Raw genomic sequence first — 14,952 nt, forward strand, 5'->3', positions numbered from 1 at the left:
TCATTAATGACTACTGAAATACCCTATGGTCAGCCAAGGTGACAGTTAGTCAATTCGAGATACTAGTATGAATATGGGAACATTTTAAAGTGCATTGATTAATTTTTCAGATGTCTAGGCTATACATACAATAGATAAAAAAGCTGGTAACATCATTGGTGTTTGCCTTGAAGAAATGGCTCTTCTTTGCAGAACTTCCGATAAGCATGTACTGTTTTATTTCCCCATTTCCTGAGTAGATATGTCAGTGGTGCTGTGGGTGACGTTACATTTAACTTTACAAATTTGAATATTCAGCTAGTATACCAAAAAATGCCTTGAACACTTCAAAGTTATCTAACGAAGCAATACAACTGGACCTGTATTTATTTCCACTTGACTTTGAGTTTTGACATGTGGGCAGGTAAATGCTAGTTGCTTCAATTAGGCATTTATGCATGAAGAGATGAAAACCAACTGCTGGTGCAAACAATTGTAATTCTCTTCTAAGTGGAATTTTTCAAAGTTAGAGTATTGTTACTGGCAGATAGGATGTTATTGCTATACATGTAGTTTCAATGCCTTGGTCTTTGTAAGGGAGGCTATAAGCACACCTCAATGGCCTTTGTATGTGCCCTCACATCATTACAATGAAGTAACGGGAATTATCCATGACAATGACGGCAGATATTGTCCCAAGACAAAAGCCAATCTGTTCATTCATTTACAGATGCTGTCAGGGAATGAAAGTGTTGAAACATGTTTAAACGTGGAGGGTATAGTGGCCCAGCTGATACAAATGTCATGAATAATTATCAAGTAAAAAAAGAAAGGGGGTCATCTTCATATTCGGGATTTTACACAATTAACAGGGAGTAACTCTTTCCTTCAGTATGAACACATAAATGTGATGAAAAGTATGAGCATTCTATTTTAGGATCATAGCTGTATTCATGGTGTAATTTCACTTACTGTAAACCTTCACTATTATAATGTATATTACCAACATTGTAATATTCAGTGCCTTATCATTTCTTATATTACCACTTGTATAGACCTCCGATAATACAATCCGGCAGTTATATTAGACGCTGGTTGAAAAACTTCCATTACAAAATGGTACTTCGCTGGATGTCCTACCTGATAGATTTGTTCTCGGCAAATAGGGAATATTAGTGCTAATAAATGGTGGTACCGACCACAGTCCCCCTAGCGAGGGACCATGTACCTACCCTGAACAGATCATAGTAGTAAATGTCTATGAACAGATGAACTTTTCAGATTTTCTCACTCCAAGCACTGGCTGATCTAAATATTGCTTGAGGTGAGACTATAGCACTAGACCTAAATATATACACATACTGGCACTCGCTGGCCTTGATCAGGTATTGTAGTAATTTGTACCAAGCAGGGCATGTTCCTATTATTATTGAGATAGCATTGTTCATCAACAGTTGTTTCCAGCATGTTGACACATGCAAATAGACTAGTGGGGAATATTGTCAACCAGCAGATGATCTGGGTATGAAGGTAGAAAGAAGGGGTAAGCTTGAAGTGCATAGAGTGTAAATAGTAGAAAAAGGGCAAATATGGCAACAATGCCTAAGATGTAATGGAAAACACTGACAACTAACACTATAGAGGCGTATATTGATACCCAATTTAATTATTATTAAAAACCATAAAAACCAAAAGATAGTCAGCCTGGATGCCTCGAAAAAACAAATGCTCCCAGTGTTTTTGTTATTATGGCAGGCAGGTAAACATTTAATATATTGACACTGGGGAGAGTTAAAATTGCAACATTGTTCCTAAAGGAGCTGCATATATTTCTTACCCTTACCAAAACATTGACTCTTTATTCCATTATTTTCTTTCATACACTGGTCTCATTGCTGTATCTGAGATAAGAATATCAATGACAGGTTATAAAAAGTTAAATGACACATTGAAATGTTTTTTCCTTCCATCAAATATTGATATACGGTTTAAAAGTGATACATCTTCTATATTATTTCTCTTTTTTTGATATTATTGCATATTGCAAGCAGTCTTTCACACACATTCAACAGACACAGACAAATACTTTCTCTGAGAATTGCCACAGATTGAGAAATACCTGACTTGGCCTGAAGGGCCGTTGTAACTATCTGAAGGCGGAATACAGACTTTGACAAACTTCACCATTGTCATTTGATAAAACTATTCAAAAGTAACAAAATTCAAGTGCGAGGCAGAAAAAAGCAAAATTGAAGTAAAAAAATAGAATAATGTTCATGATTGGTCTAGAGTACCCCTTGATTCTTATAATATTAATAGAATTTCTAGTGCAGATCACTATGAACAAAAACACACAACGAACACATGAACACCTGAGCATTAAGTTGGTGATAAGGTCGTGTTTTGCTCAATGACAATCTTGATTGTGTACATTTGAGCAACAACTGAAATACACAGAGGCTAAATAGTTATCAAAAGGGAATGGCCGTTGTGTTTGCTCACTGACAATCTAATCTTGACCAAGGAGACAAAACTTGTGAATCTCCTTGAGGACTCTGCAAGGACACAATATTTATCTTTAGATTTGAACTGTAAACACATTGCTGACTGCTATGAACTTTGCATTTCACCCAGAAAGATCCGTTTGTATATGTGTACACATCGATCACCACCATTTTTCATATGCAATTTGTGTTTTGGTGACTCCCAATGTGACCAGATATTCTTCCATGCTACTTATCATCGGCGGTGGTCCACATATGTAGCATTTCAGGTTCTCTTTGTTCATGTCTGCCAGCGCGGACTTCAGTTTTGACTCGTTGATGCGACCAACTGAAAATTAGAAAGATGGTAGAAGACTGTGATTATTAAAGAAATGTTTAAAGGGCCAGTAATGCTAACTTGTGATGCTTTTTTCACTATTTTTGTTTTTTCAGTCAACCATAATTTCTTGTTCTACTTTCCACAGCATGTTGATATACACAGTGTTCACCTTGTTAACTCAGCCTGTGCATGTGTGAACTGCATTGTTATTGTTGAAATGAATTCTCGTCAGGACTAGAATTCAAATGTAAACAATAACAGTGCATTTTACACATATTAACACTATGTTGAGAACTTAAATAGTGTGTGTCTCAGAATTCTTCTGGAAGCTAAGAATGAGACATTGCAATTGACATAAAAAATAAAATTATGAAAAAATTATCAAAAGTTAGCATTATTGGCCCTTCAAGCTTTTTCATTATTTGTCATCGACAAGGGTTTATTTTCAAGTCTAAAAGGTTACTTCTTTGTATAAACCATATGGTAGTATATTTTGGAATTCATGGAGATAATTTCTCATCTGTTCTTTACAGGTAAGACAGAATGCGCCTCATAGAAAGATTTCCTATTCATGAAAATAAACACAGTTTGTGCTACAGAATACTGTGAGTGTGGATTCATTCCAAAACCTGACAAAAAATAAGAATTTTGCTGTCACATGTTAACAAAGAAAGTGATGATATTTTGCTCACTGAATTTGCATGGTTATAAAGTCTTTTGCACTCTGACCTTCTGGCTACTTAAACAAGTCAAGATTTACATCCCAACATGATATAAAGAGTTAAAGTCCCAGTAATTGTAACTTTTTGACAATTTTTGTCAGGTTTTCATGCAGAAGTCGCCGATAATTTCTAGGTCTACTTCCCACATTGTGTTGAAATACCCAGTAATCAGCTTGTCATCAGTGACTTTGTATGTGTGTCCTGCATACACAGTGTTGATATAGTTGAACTTGGGGCCGGACCCCCAGACAATGTCTGTCACAAACAGACCAGCAACATGGACAAACTGAAAAAAAAACTGAGTATTACAAAATGCTGTGGGAAGTTTACAATGAAAGTACATACATTTTCAAGGTGGCCGTTACTCAGAAACATCTGGCACATCACTTTCCGAATAATTACATGACTGGAAGGGTCAAAGGTCAGCAGCAGTTGCATGAAGTTGGCAGTCAGGTCTTTAAAATAACTGGGACATGTGTATCTTGGACACAATTTACAGAGTTTGTTTTTTCAAGAATTTTGAATTTGTCTTTGATCACAAAAAACCAGCTTCATATTTTACTTGACTCTCACACTGCATCAATGGCTGGCTGTGCAGTGATCTGAATTTGGGACTAGATGGCGTTTGATCAAAAATTTCTCATTACATCCTGCTTTCATTTCAAAAGCGTAGAGGACAAGAATTACATAGTTCCTACAGAGCTAGCGATAAAAGAATGTATACAGCATTGTAGAGTAACACTAATAGAAAGCAGAGCATAGTTGTTATTGCAAACAGATCTCCGGTGGAATGTATTTAAGATACAATAACTGTTACATCAAAAATATTATGAATATATACATAATATATGAAGTATGCTTGTATCAATACAAAATAAATTGGGAAGTTCTGAAAACATGCCACTTTATTTTATTTCACATTATGATTTTGTCATTGGTATTTTGGGAAATGTAGGTCATTGTATTGTTGAGTTCTTTGTTTCTGACACATTCATGAAGTTCTCACTTTTAGACCGCCACTCAGTTTGACCGTTTGTTCTGCATGATTTTTTTTACCGCTAGAATGTGGGCGTAGGGCTGAGAGCTGGAAAGGGGAAAAATGCCACCAAAGCAGAATATGAGACCTGCTGTACTAGCTGCATACTGAAGTGTGCAGCCGTCCAGCATGTGGGCAAACAACTTGGTGACGAGGTCATCAGAGGTCACACGCAACGCTGGAAACAATTGGCGTGGGTGAAAATGACGCAATGCTTTGAGTACACACACTGTTAAAAATAAACTCTGTTGCATGGGCTTGGAATGTTTCATTTCCCACACAATGTGTCCTATATTTCATGTGTAGTTGCATAGTTCTTTCATTGTAGAAATGACGGGACTTTACGGTGATTAAGCACTTATCACTATGTCAGAAAAGTATGATGGGGCAAGTATGCTCAGGTTGTCTATACTTATTTGGTGACAGAACTGAGCTCAGAAAGATCACCTTGTGCAAAAAAGCTCCTTGGAAACGCTGATTTTTTTAAAAGTTGCAACTAAGCAAAAGTCAAAGCACTGTAGAACACGTAGGAGTATTTGAAGTGAAATCTTTACTGTAGAAGAAGTTGAAAATTCAATCATAATCCTTGGCGGAAGAATGGTAGTACCATAATGAGACAATGAAAAAAATTTGACTTAATAATGATGGAAATACACAGGTTTGTTTAATCCCTGGGTTTAAACCATACAGTAATAGGACCATATGGTCACACTTATTTTCTGCTAAGATTGTTGGCTAGGTGTTAAGAAGGTTTTTGGTTGGAGTATTTTAACTCCTTGAATGCCAAAGTAAATTTTTGTGGCCTTTATAGAATAATTTGCCAACAACTTTTTCAGATCTAGACAATTTTTTTTCTTCAGATTTTCCCCCAAATTTTGCTCAAAAGTTGTAGCCAATGAAAAGTTATGTCAATTTGGTCTAAAACTATCAAAACAATTACAGAAAGTTCATAAAAACTGCTGAAACGTTACACAGAAATTTTGATGGGGAAAAATTACAGCACTCAAAGGGTCCATTTAAATGTATCCCAGCTACGGTTGACTGAAAATTTCATCCAGGGGAGGACAGGCCCATTGTTTGTGCAGCATGGTGCCTGACAGTAGGGCTTTGTATCAATGATTCATGACTCACTGTGTCTGAAGAAAATGAGCTCAGTTACCTAGATCTTTTCATGATTTATGGGTTCAGTAAACTTTGGTAGATTTAAAGGACACCGGTTCATGTAAAATTTCCCTGTGATCAGATGACTGTCTTAAACGGTACTCTCCACCTTTTGGAAAATTTGAGCCGCATTGTCTTGTTACTATTCCAGATATCCTGTTGTTCAATGACTCAACCTGCTTTCAAATTTTACAATATTGCAAATTAAACATAAAATAAAAAGATTTTACTAATAATGGTTATGCATCTCCAAATCCTGTGACTAAAAATTCATAAAAGTTTGAAGGCTGGTGTCCTAGGTTAATGAAGACAATGACAGTATGAATAAATTACAAAGTATGAAATTTTAGGCAGAATAATGAGTTTAGTCTCCTAAAAAATATAAATGCCAAGCAAAAGAATATGATTGTATGTAAAATGTATGAAAAATATTAAGCAACAAAATATTACGTCAGATAGACAAAAGTATATTTTACAACAGCAATATATATATTGTCACAATTTCCAATACTTTTGTACAGATTCCACAGATGTCAAAGGGATGTATGCGGATGTCTGAAATGATGATGGAGCAGGACTTGTGTCATTGAGAAATCAATGGGTGGGATTCTAGGGGTAGGCCATACCACTAGGTATAATCTGCACAATGAAGGCCCCAACTACCTGTACATTAATTGTTTTAAAAATATATTTGTGTCATGTGTCAGCTATATTTTTTGGGAGTACTCCTCAAAGCATGTTGAAACACTCAATATTTGCCTAGTCTACATAGTGCAGATGTTTGTAAGGAGCACTGTTATATCGGCAATTGAATTCAACTCTGGATGCTAACTCAATTGTCAACATTGATAATACATCTGACAGGTATAAAAGCTCATGTTGGCAAGCTGAATACTGGGTGTCTCTGTATGATGTAGGCAGCAAATCAACAGTATAGTTGATATTAAAACAATATTGAAAACATTTTTTTAAGTCACAGTTACTGAGGCTTCCAAACTCATACTGTACCTGATACATCTTGTACGCTGGATAGTGACTGTGTTTCCTTGGTGACAAAGAACTCGCAATGTATATTTGGTACATTTTGACAAAGCTTCACTATATCATCCTGAAAAGAGAAAGTAAAATATGGGCTATTATTATTATTTACAATAACTATTGCAGGATTATTTTAGAATAGTAAACAGTTATACAATGCAAACATTGATATCGCACTACTGTATTCAAATCAAGTCTTTTTTGCTTTCAACGGTGTACATAATATGCTTACGTATATACTTTTACATTTTCAAACCGAGACTATTCTTAAGAATATCTTTCTCATCCAATTTGTCATTGCATCTCATGTTCCCGTCTAGCGAATACGTTCTCACACTGAAATCTATGTTTTCTTTTTGTAATCTGAGCTTAGATACAGCATATAACATGCCAACTGGCTAGCTATCACATTCGTTGTCAGCAAGGGTCTTCATTAAAATCCTTGAGTTGTGAGGTGTCTGGAATCACCTCTTATAGTGCACTTGAAATTTGATGCTTGGATCTCAAAGTTTTGCCATGAAAAACTTCACCAGAAAAAGTAAAAAATGTCAGTATCAAACAGACATTCTGTGAGCACAGTATCATGGAAGAGAATCTAGAATAACCATTAAAATGGTGTAAAAAAATCTGGATCTTTTCACAATTGCAATAGGGAACCGTATTTATTATATAGACACTGAGGGCGCTGTTTGAACTTCTAAAGATATCTGAGCTGATTTTGTTGGTTACCTGAGTTGGGTATTGGATTTTGAAATGCAAAAAACAAGGACAGTGTAAATGGGATTTTTAACCTAAAGATGTCAATCTCTTGGAGATCTACCCATTACACTTACATAGTCAGACATTTTGAAAGGCAAACTGTCTTATATTTACCTTGAAGATAAGTTCTGCCTCTGAACGTGCACTGTACAGCATGGTCACCTTTCCTGGTTTGTGGACATTCTCACCCTTTGCGAGTGCCTCATGTAGGTCAGCAACATGTAACAGCATTGCATAGAGTGGATTGATCCCAACGCCACCAGCAATCAACAGAATATCGGCAGTAGGATCACTGGGTTTCGGGTCGTAGTAAAAGTTACCGCCAACTCTGATTGATACCTGGCTGTCTACTTTGCACTGTAAAAGATGAGTTCATACTGAAAATCAGCATCTGGTATAAAATTCAACTTTCAAAGTTACAACAAACTTTCAAGTGGAACAATAACTCATTGTATGAAAAAATACTCTTGCTTGTTATGACATATGAATTTTGCAAATCTTGATGTCAAATTTTTTTTTCTGTAAATTGAATGCTAGAAAATAAGTGAATACTGCCGGCATGTCTGTATTCACTTCAAACATGTTCTTAAACCTGCATTGCATATATCATTTGAAATCCATAGGAAAGAAAAGGAAGCAAGTTTTAAGATTGCACCTGATTTGATCATTTAAATGACAGCTGGTTCACAATCTTTATTACAAGGGAAAAAAACGGCCAATGCATGTTGCATAGTTTCTACTCTATTAGATTTCTGAATCAATGTGTAGAATTTTGAAAATTTAGTTATGTCTACTTTTTACCTACTACCGGTAATGCATGAAAAATCAAACCCAAGGAAAGTCCAACTACAAGTACACATGCGCTGTTGCCTTCTGTGGAGTTTAAGGGAGCTTGCATTGAAAGGTAAATGTATGTGTAATTCACCAGGAACGCTCTTACATAAATAAATGAACAGATATCAACTCTATCTTGTGTGGCCGTTTCAAAAATTTGAATACATTGCACTCTATTTGTCTGTTTGGCGCCCTCATGAGACTGTTGAAAGTATTCTGCGTGAACTATTGCATGGGGTGAAAAAAATGGTTTCATAACTACTTGTATTATTTATTTGATGATTACAGTTACACTTGGGCCAGTCATATGGGAAATCAAAAGCGCATAACTGTAGATTCAAAATCTGTTACATGTATGGCTACCCATTTATCACATCTCTTTTTGGACAGCAATCACATGGGCCATATACAGAGTGAGCTGAGCACTTGTGCAGGTCAGCCTGGGATCTGGACCACTCCAAAAATACGGTGTCATCATCATGTGCTACAGGGATGTTAGGAAATCATCACGGAGTGATCAACAGTAATCAAGGTCACCACTATGAATGTTAATTGCTGCTACTGGGAGGGCTGCAGAGAATCACTGTGATATTGAAAAGTTGAATAATTTTGAAACAACAGTGCTCTCAAAATGCTAATTTTTGTGGATTTGACAAGGATTTCTGAAGGTACCACCCTTTACAATACAGACTTTGTGCTGTGATCAGTCAGTTACACATAACAAGCAGTACCATGACCAAGAGGAAACTAGTGATTGTGTGAAGTCGTAGCTTAGTGCGATCTTCAAAACAACATCTGAAATCATTGTATATGAGTATATCAACACACAAGTATTCCCAACTACTGAATAGGCTTGGTCCCTCAAAACCTGCATGTTGCCCTCTCTTGATTCCACCAATCATGAACTTTCATATGCTGCATCCTAATTTAGCTTTGCCCTGCCTTTCTCTTATATAAAAATGTCCAGAGGAACAGTCATTGACCCATCTTTCATTTGATATGTCCCATAAATACACAGTTACTGTCCAGTACGTGACAACTACGGTGCATGGCGTATCATTGGCCAACGTCATCTGAGTTGACTACTTGCATGACTGCTTGTCCTTCAAGCTCCAGCTAAGCATTTCATGACTGATATGCTTAGTATACTGGGAGTGAATGCACATGTTTTATGATGTTATGTTAGATGTTCACCCAGCGCTTGTATACAAATCATTAGGCAGCAAGTAAATGATGATTGCGTGAAGCATGCCATTTAGCTACAGCATTATATTTGTTTGCAGTAAGCCATACAGCTTTAGCATGCAACATGATTTTCATATCTGATATTCACCTTCTTTTGTTGCTTCTAAGTTTATGACATTAACATTGTGCCTTTCAAACTTCTGAAATGACCTTTGGTAAGAGTATTAATTGGGTATAATTGGGTAAAGGATTGGTTTTTCATCATGATCATACAAAAACATGAAGGCAGTGACATTTAGGTACTTGATCAGAGTTTCAGGATTCAATTTATAACTAAATGGTGCATGCCTGTACGTTTGGCCTAGATTGTTGATGTTGATTGTTGATTTCCTGCGAAACGGCAGGAAGTGAAGTTGTTGGAACATCAATGTGAAATTGTTACTGTAGACATCTAAGATAACAATAGAGTTGTGACTTGTCAGACGACTTGAGAAGTGGTAGTTTTGACTCTGACAAGTGGAAGTAAAGAAACCAACCAACTTGACAGTGCAGCTTGCCAAGGCAGGGTGATATGTCTTGACATCAAGCATTCCAGTGCCATAAAGTACAACATTTCCACCAACATAACAATATTTCCTGTCGATGTTATCTTACTGTCTACACTCTTTGCAATTACCAGTTTCTAGCTTTTGTTCATTAAAATTACTATTTTGTTACATTAAGTTCTTCTGGTGTGTATCATGTATTGCTCCTCAGACTGTAGCCCAGACTGTCTATGCCAATGCTGTGTCTATAATTCAAGGGTCATTTGAGTGAAATTAATAATGACCTTCTTGTGCACTACTTTGGTGCTGGATTTGACTCAGAATGGAGAACAGTTTTATGATGAGGCTGATATTTTGTGCATGATTAAAAATCTATACACAACACCACCATTGCTCACACCAAGGATTTTAAGTGAAAGTACCTTTTTATGAACCCAGAATGCTGGTGGATGCCGAGAGAATTTAACAGCCAGTGTTAGCATTTTGTGTGATGTCAATAGCTTGGGTGTGGAGCACATTGAGAATCCACCCACTGTTGTGACGGTTGGGATGAAAAAGTCTACCCTGTAAAAGAATGGCAAACATCTACCTTAGTGTGAACCCATTCAGTGGGAGGGTAGTCACTGAATTGAATAGCAAGGTCAAGCTGTCCTTTCTCAGTGAGAGTTTTAGGTGCTGAACACATTGAGTAGCCTGTGAATATTTCAACACCAGGGATGAAATAGTCTACCCTGAAAGAACATAAAACCAGAGTCAGTTAAACGTCGTATGCATCTTTTTATCCCGGTGTGTTATGTCTTTATAGAAATGATCTCAAGAATATTTTTACAGCAGTGATATATTGCCTAATGTGGTCATGTTAAGTTTCGCAAAATTTTTTTTATTAATTTCTGTCACGCCCCCTATGGCATATATCTTGACCAAGAAAAGTCACAGCTGGTTTTATGAATAGTGAGAGAAATGAGATAAATATTTAATATACAGTGGCAGGGACATTTTAGATGTCAGTCTTTGGTTGCAATAAAGGCCAACATAATTTCATATTTTCAGGTATCATAACATCAAACACTTGGCCTCTTTTGAGTTTTACTGGTGAAACATGTACATGTACATCTCGATACTCACCATTGCCCTGCTTTGAATGATACATTGCTGTCATTTACTTTCAAAGTCAAACCCTTGACAGTGTCTGATATCTGTGTTATAGAACTGACAACAGCTGGAGTGACGGTCTGAGGAGAGAAAATAAATAAATATGTAGGCATTTAGATAAAGGTAAGAATGCACCTGGAGGATAGATATCCGGATTCTTAACTTTCTACAAATACTCTGATCTACCGCTGTGGGAGCTCATTTTGAAGCTTGTGGAAAAATTACATTTTTACTAAAAATTTAATTTGTCCTTGTAGAGTTAACACAGAGACAGCAGCCATTTTCAATGTCAAATATCAGTAAAGTTAAGGTAATCTGTTCATCTGGTGCCAAAAATTGCACAGTGATCCCATATCTTTAAAAGCTAAAGGTTGTCAGTTGTAAATGTTCCAAGTTTATAGTTTAGGAAATATGATTTTTTTTATGACAGATAATTTTTCAATTTATAGAAGATTCGTAAGATATTATCTAATAGTTACCTCCACTACACAGGGTCAGTATGATGGCAAGTTTTGATTTTACAGATACCAAAATAACTCCATTTACTTTGATGAATGTCTGACAATCCAGTTCATACAATCATGAGAACTTACATCCAAAAACGGAAAAAGAGGAAAGTTATTGTGTACTTTTCTCTTGTTTTGGGCTTGTCAGTTACTGATATTTTCATCAAACATGAAACTATCTGTACCAGCTTGCCAATTCAACAGTGAAGTTGGTCATCTGTTGTGCCAGTGTGTTAAAACAACTTTCAAGACATTTTTTTAAATGATATACATGTAGACTTTTATATTGTGGAATACCACCACCAAGGACAGACAAACATTACAAATTCTCACATGAGATGTACATCCCTTTCTTTCCAACATTACAGTGACAATAACAATGACAATCTCATATAACAACACAGAAATGCTTTTATAGCAAAAGGTTCATACACATACATGAATGTGACAACAACAACTATTTCAACTCATTAGTTCTCATGTGATAGACAAACTGAGCACCAATCTACTGGTACTACTATTGGACTAGATTACAGATCTATTTGTATATATTGAAAATAACAAGTTGTAGAGGCTACATTTTCTACAGATGTCATATTTGAAATAGTGCACTGCTATGCTGACTATAAATATTACAATCTTACTGTTCAACTTTTGTCTCCCTTTTTTAAGTTGATACAACTCATATAAACCTTACAATCTTTGCAATACTTACATTCTGCCTGAAATCATCCTGAGTCCTGTGAAGATGGTCATCCTTGCTGGAATCTGATACGGATGACATCTTTCTGAAAATTGTCAATAAACAAGTATATTTGACAAAACTGTGTGATGAAAATGTAGGAACAAAGGGCACAATATTTCCACTTGCAAGATATATGATAATAGCATCTGATATCTGATTGTTATAATGAGCACTAATGGATTTTCATGACTTTGATTGATGGTATTGTGGTAACGAGATTTTAAAAATTTCTTTCAATTTTTTATTTGAGACTTGGTTTGCATACAGTAAAACAACAGAACTGTTCTTGGTAAAAAGATTTCATGAAGTGCGTAGGTACTTTGATACCAGTGAAAATTAACTAAAAATGAACAAATTTCACATTTGAAATTGAATGGAAAATTGCATAGCATATACAAGCTTACAACAGTTGGCAATAATATTTGATGTTTTTAAGTTGATGTGATTATTTTTGATATTTGCATATGTGAAGTACTTTTAGGAATATTATTCAATTTTTTTACCATTTCTGATCTATTCTTTGCTGTTTTGTGGTATTGTTAACAGGCAAATAAACATAAGAACAAGATAATAAATAAATCAATCGACAAATTATCTATCTAAACATTCGAATATATCATAACACACATAGACATACATACGTATACAAAAACACATAATTTGTTTATGAAAAAAAGAGGGGACAAATGTCAGGACAAAAATATGGTTAACAAATAAAATGCAACAACTTAACTAAACTACTTCAGATAAATTGAAGTGATCGAAATGCCACTCAAATGTGCAACTTATTTAAAATTTAGCTGGCGCCCTCTGTGTCAGAGTTGGAACTGCTCAACGAAGTTTTCTAAATTTGGCTGGCGCAGCTATGCTGTAAACTCCTGTTCAAATTAATAGCCTGTGCGTTTTTTCATGAAATCGTCCACAAAATCATCACACACTAAAAACTTTTCTACCTTATTTTGGACTGGTAATGACAAACCCAACTGCTTGCCAGTTTTTCTTTCCTCATCTAAGAGCAGGACCATTTGATATCCAAGGACAACAGGTGATCATATTATGAAATGGTGACAAATTTTGGAAAGTAATATTTTTGATCAGATTTTCCTTTACTCAAAGGAAAAAAACACAACCTTTTCACTCCACTATTACTAATATAGACCCAACAAAAATGTGATTATTTGCCAGTGTCAGCCATATGTGGTGTTAGTGTCCCAGGGGTTAGTGTCCCCTTTGAAATTTGTATCCAGTTTGTAAATTTGTATAGGAATAAAGTTGACAACCTACCACATATACCCCTTTGTAGGTCTCTGATCTCATTTAGATATATTCATATCATGATAAAATTATTACAACTGTGTCATTCTATCATTTTCTTTCTTATTTGGGATGAGATATCAAAGTAGAGCTTTACAGTGTATTGGTCTCAAGGTTGCATGTAATGCGTCAACATTATTTTTTCACCCCAATTATGGCAGTACAAGATAAAATAACCAATCATACGACAGCTAAGCTTATGAGCAGTAAATGTTTGCCTGGTAAATTTTACAGCAGGCTGTACAACAATGGGGTGAAACTTAGTTTAATTTATGACCACAATTGTTTTGTACTATCACAGCAGCGAAAGTAAACTTGGTTTTCCATCTCTTTTGTATTACAGAAATTCAACTATTGTATATATATATATATATATATATATATATATATATATATATATATATATATATATATATATATATATATATATATATATATATATATACTATACACACACACACACACACACACACAAACACATATGATATACACTTAAGTTTCTTGCATCTATCCTCATGCTGTTGGGATGGAGCACAGAAAGTTTTTGAATTTTTACATTGAAAGTTTACAGCTTCTTCAGCATTCCGTTACTTACACAACTGCCAGTTTCACTGTGTTTTAACCATGGACGTAAAAAACGTGACCTGCTTCAAAACACACTATTTTACCGCCTATAATATGAATAATTCTGAGCCATTCGTTTCTATTTTTATGTACTGATTCTTTCGGTAAGTAAACTACTGCTTTTAATGTCCGCTGCCAGTTCAAAATGACGGGGCTCTCATACATGTATACCCGTTGTTACATACTCACCTTCAAAGCTGACGATGGTGGCCTTCCAAAGTTATCTAAGTGACAATAGTGGGATAGTACTAGTGGCCTGCCTGCTTGGTGAACAACTTATACTTACTTGCTGGCAGCTGAAAATCTGTCTGATAATGGCGTTAAGGTCCCTCGAAAGATTTGTTTGATTTCGCTAATCATTCGCATCTCGTGCAATGACCTGAATGTTGACACGACATACTTTGTCATTTTAATAAACGGGTAACGTCACTGGGTTCGACATCAGTCAGCGGGCATGCAGAGTTTCCAGTATCCGTGCTGTTTACCAGTCCGCTCTGACCAGACCCTCTAGGGTCATATGTCATAGGTC

The 14,952-nt window shown here is 35.7% G+C and overlaps 1 protein-coding gene across 5 annotated transcripts; it reads right to left on the bottom strand.

The window, feature by feature from the left end:
- Positions 1–1,625: 1,625 nt before the first annotated feature.
- Positions 1,626–14,943, bottom strand: LOC139140534 (oxidoreductase NAD-binding domain-containing protein 1-like). 5 transcript variants are annotated; one of them, XR_011554012.1, is made up of 8 exons: positions 14,710–14,943; positions 12,456–12,528; positions 11,208–11,314; positions 10,672–10,813; positions 7,633–7,875; positions 6,730–6,829; positions 1,927–2,811; positions 1,626–1,817 (listed from the first exon to the last, which is right to left on the bottom strand). XR_011554012.1 is itself a non-coding variant. In XM_070709868.1 (7 exons), the coding sequence occupies exons 1-7, from the start codon at positions 14,829–14,831 to the stop codon at positions 2,645–2,647; spliced, it is 954 nt and encodes a 317-aa protein (XP_070565969.1). In that variant the 5' UTR covers positions 14,832–14,943; the 3' UTR covers positions 1,626–2,644. The 5 variants fall into 5 exon arrangements, 3 of the variants coding, with proteins under 3 accessions (XP_070565969.1, XP_070565967.1, XP_070565970.1); XR_011554013.1 differs by having other exon boundaries at positions 14,613–14,930; XM_070709868.1 differs by lacking the exon at positions 10,672–10,813 and adding an exon at positions 10,505–10,646 and having other exon boundaries at positions 1,626–2,811.
- Between the last annotated feature and the right edge of the window lie 9 nt (positions 14,944–14,952).

The sequence above is a fragment of the Ptychodera flava genome, chromosome 9 (genome assembly GCF_041260155.1).
Source record: "Ptychodera flava strain L36383 chromosome 9, AS_Pfla_20210202, whole genome shotgun sequence".
Lineage (NCBI taxonomy): Eukaryota > Metazoa > Hemichordata > Enteropneusta > Ptychoderidae > Ptychodera > Ptychodera flava.

Coding starts and splice junctions, on each gene's coding strand:
- LOC139140534 (XM_070709868.1), bottom strand. CDS start 14,831: ATGACAAAGTATGTCGTGTCAACATTCAGGTCATTGCACGAGATGCGA. Junction 6,830..7,632: donor AGGCAGAACTTATCTTCAAG/GTAAATATAAGA, acceptor TTCTCTTTTCAG/GATGATATAGTGAAGCTTTG. Junction 2,812..6,729: donor CAGCGTACAAGATGTATCAG/GTACAGTATGAG, acceptor TCTAATTTTCAG/TTGGTCGCATCAACGAGTCA.